This window comes from Tachysurus fulvidraco, chromosome 7 (assembly GCF_022655615.1).
Source record: "Tachysurus fulvidraco isolate hzauxx_2018 chromosome 7, HZAU_PFXX_2.0, whole genome shotgun sequence".
NCBI classification, from domain to species: Eukaryota; Metazoa; Chordata; class Actinopteri; order Siluriformes; family Bagridae; genus Tachysurus; species Tachysurus fulvidraco.
In genome coordinates, this window is record NC_062524.1 from 30,414,047 (window position 1) to 30,416,428 (window position 2,382).

Consider the following 2,382-nt stretch of genomic DNA (forward strand, 5'->3'; position numbering starts at 1 on the left):
CATGTACACAAGTCTACACACAAGTCTACACACACATGTACACAAGTCTACACACATGTACACAGGTCTACACACCTGTACACAAGTCTACACACAAGTCTACACACATGTACACAAGTCTACACACATGTACACAAGTCTACACACATGTACACAAGTCTACACACACATGTATACAAGTCTACACACATGTACACAAGTCTACACACATGTACACAAGTCTACACACATGTACACAAGTCTACACACACATGTATACAAGTCTACACACATGTACACAAGTCTACACACATGTACACAAGTCTACACACACATGTACACAAGTTCACGTTGGTCTGTAGGAACTGTTTCTGATTTTAATTATGGAGGAAAGAAGAACCACGATCCTCCGTTCCTGTCTTTGCTGCCACCTGAAATACGTTTACCGGACTGTGAATGTCATCGTAGGAGGAAACGCTATAGAAGACGGGGAACACGCGGTGGTATGTTGGGACGAGTGAGGAAGTACCTCTTCTACACTGCTCCTGGAGTACGAGTTTATAAAAGACAAGAAAATCCCTGCAACCTTCGTTCATCGGATTATTCCCCGTCGTCGGAGATTCCACATAATTCCACAGCATCTTACCATCGATTCACTCATCAGGAAACCGTAGTAAGGATGGTGTCGCTAAACGTAACATCGAGCTCAAACAAGACATTTGCTTTTATTGAACAGATTTTATCTCAGTAGTTGGACCTTCTTTTTATGAGACGTGGCTAAATGCCGGTGAACTTGGCCCACTGTCTGAAGCTTGTCCTAAAGATTATAACTTTTTTAGCAGGTCAAGGTCAGTGTGTCGCGGCCGGGGCTTAGCTACTATTTATAGAAATCATTTAAAATGCCGTTTACTTGCTTCGGAATTGTTTTCTAGTTTTCTGAAATCCAGATATTTAAGTCGGACGCCGCAACCCACTGTTATGTATATTTGTTTATAGAATTCCTCCGGTATGGTGGTCCGGTATGCCCCTTCGTTTAATTCATCTACATCTAAAAAATTCTTAGATGCTTATTCTATTTCTCCTAAAACTCATCACATTGAGCCTAAATGTCCTGGTGCTAATCCTGATGAGTTAGTTAATAAGTTTAACGGGCTGTGTTCAAATATACTTCATATTGTTGCACCTTTTAAATTGAAAAGACCTAGAAGTTGTTTACATCCTTGGTTTAATGATGAAACTAGGGCGATTAGACAGAAATGGAGGAAAGCAGAAAGAAAGTGGAAGAGGGATAGATTACAAGTCTCATACTGTTAAAGAGTGTATCACTATCAAAAAACTGTTAAAATCGCAAAAGCAAATTACTTCTCTGATCTCAACGCTTATAGCCCAAAAATATTATTTAATACCATCAAAATCCGGTGTCTAATTTATATCCAGATCCATCTCCTGTAGCCTAGTGTTATGTTCCCGTGCTGGACGTCTCCACTTTACAGTCTGTCTGATTGTCTGAGAGAAGACAAAGTGTGGATTTCTGCAAACTTCCTTCAGTTAAATGAGACTGAGGTCTTAATCTTTGGCTCCCTGTGTAAGAAATAAAAATGCGTAGTGTAAAAATAAGACGATGTTGAAGGTCTTAATGAAGAACAAGAAGTTTATTCCAGCAAAGCAGTGACAAAATACATGACGTACTTTGGGTTCATCGGAGTCAATAAAACCCCGAGCAAATCCTGCTCAAGCCTTATATACTGTTTTCCCTTTTGGTCATTTAAATAAAGTTCAGCTTTGAATGTGTATTGAGTGTCAGAACTGAATGTCTCCCAAATGTCTGAGCTACACCTTGTTGTCTAACTGGGCTACACCTTGTTGTCTAACTGGGCTACACCTTGTTGTCTAACTGGGCTACACCTTGTTGTCTAACTGGGCTACACCTTGTTGTCTAACTGGGCTACACCTTGTTGTCTAACTGGGCTACACCTTGTTGTCTAACTGATGTTAATCATGGTCACATACACCTTGTCTTGGTATTGTTACAATTGTTATCACCCAAGTGGTCACTTTAAATGGTCACCGCGGTCACGTAGTCCCTGCGTTCGTGGTGATCCTTGATGTCCTGCCGCCGTCCCCATATTTATAATTGAATCGAGTTTATATGTTTAGAGTCCTAGGCTTAGAGCCCTGTCGCAGGTGATGATGGAATTAAAGCTGTGCAGGTTCCTGAGAGAACGTGGGTTCTGACATGATGCAGTTATGCCTTCTTGAAGATCCTCTTGGCCTCCACACCTTCATAGCTGTAGCTCTACACAAACACACACATTGTGACTTTACAATAAACAGTGAGAATCATGATTCATCTACACAAAACCCTGAAGATGTGAAGATGGAGACTCGTTTCATCCATGTTAC

The 2,382-nt window shown here is 40.9% G+C and overlaps 1 protein-coding gene across 1 annotated transcript in view; it reads right to left on the reverse strand.

The window, feature by feature from the left end:
* Positions 1 to 262: 262 nt before the first annotated feature.
* The window catches only part of fabp2 (fatty acid binding protein 2, intestinal), a 4,087-nt gene continuing 1,967 nt past the window's right edge, over positions 263 to 2,382 (reverse strand). Inside the window, exon 4 of the mRNA XM_027147559.2 lies at positions 263 to 2,275. Within this exon, the coding sequence (XP_027003360.1) occupies positions 2,225 to 2,275 (51 nt within the window). The 3' untranslated portion in view covers positions 263 to 2,224. The remainder of the gene's footprint in view (positions 2,276 to 2,382) is intronic.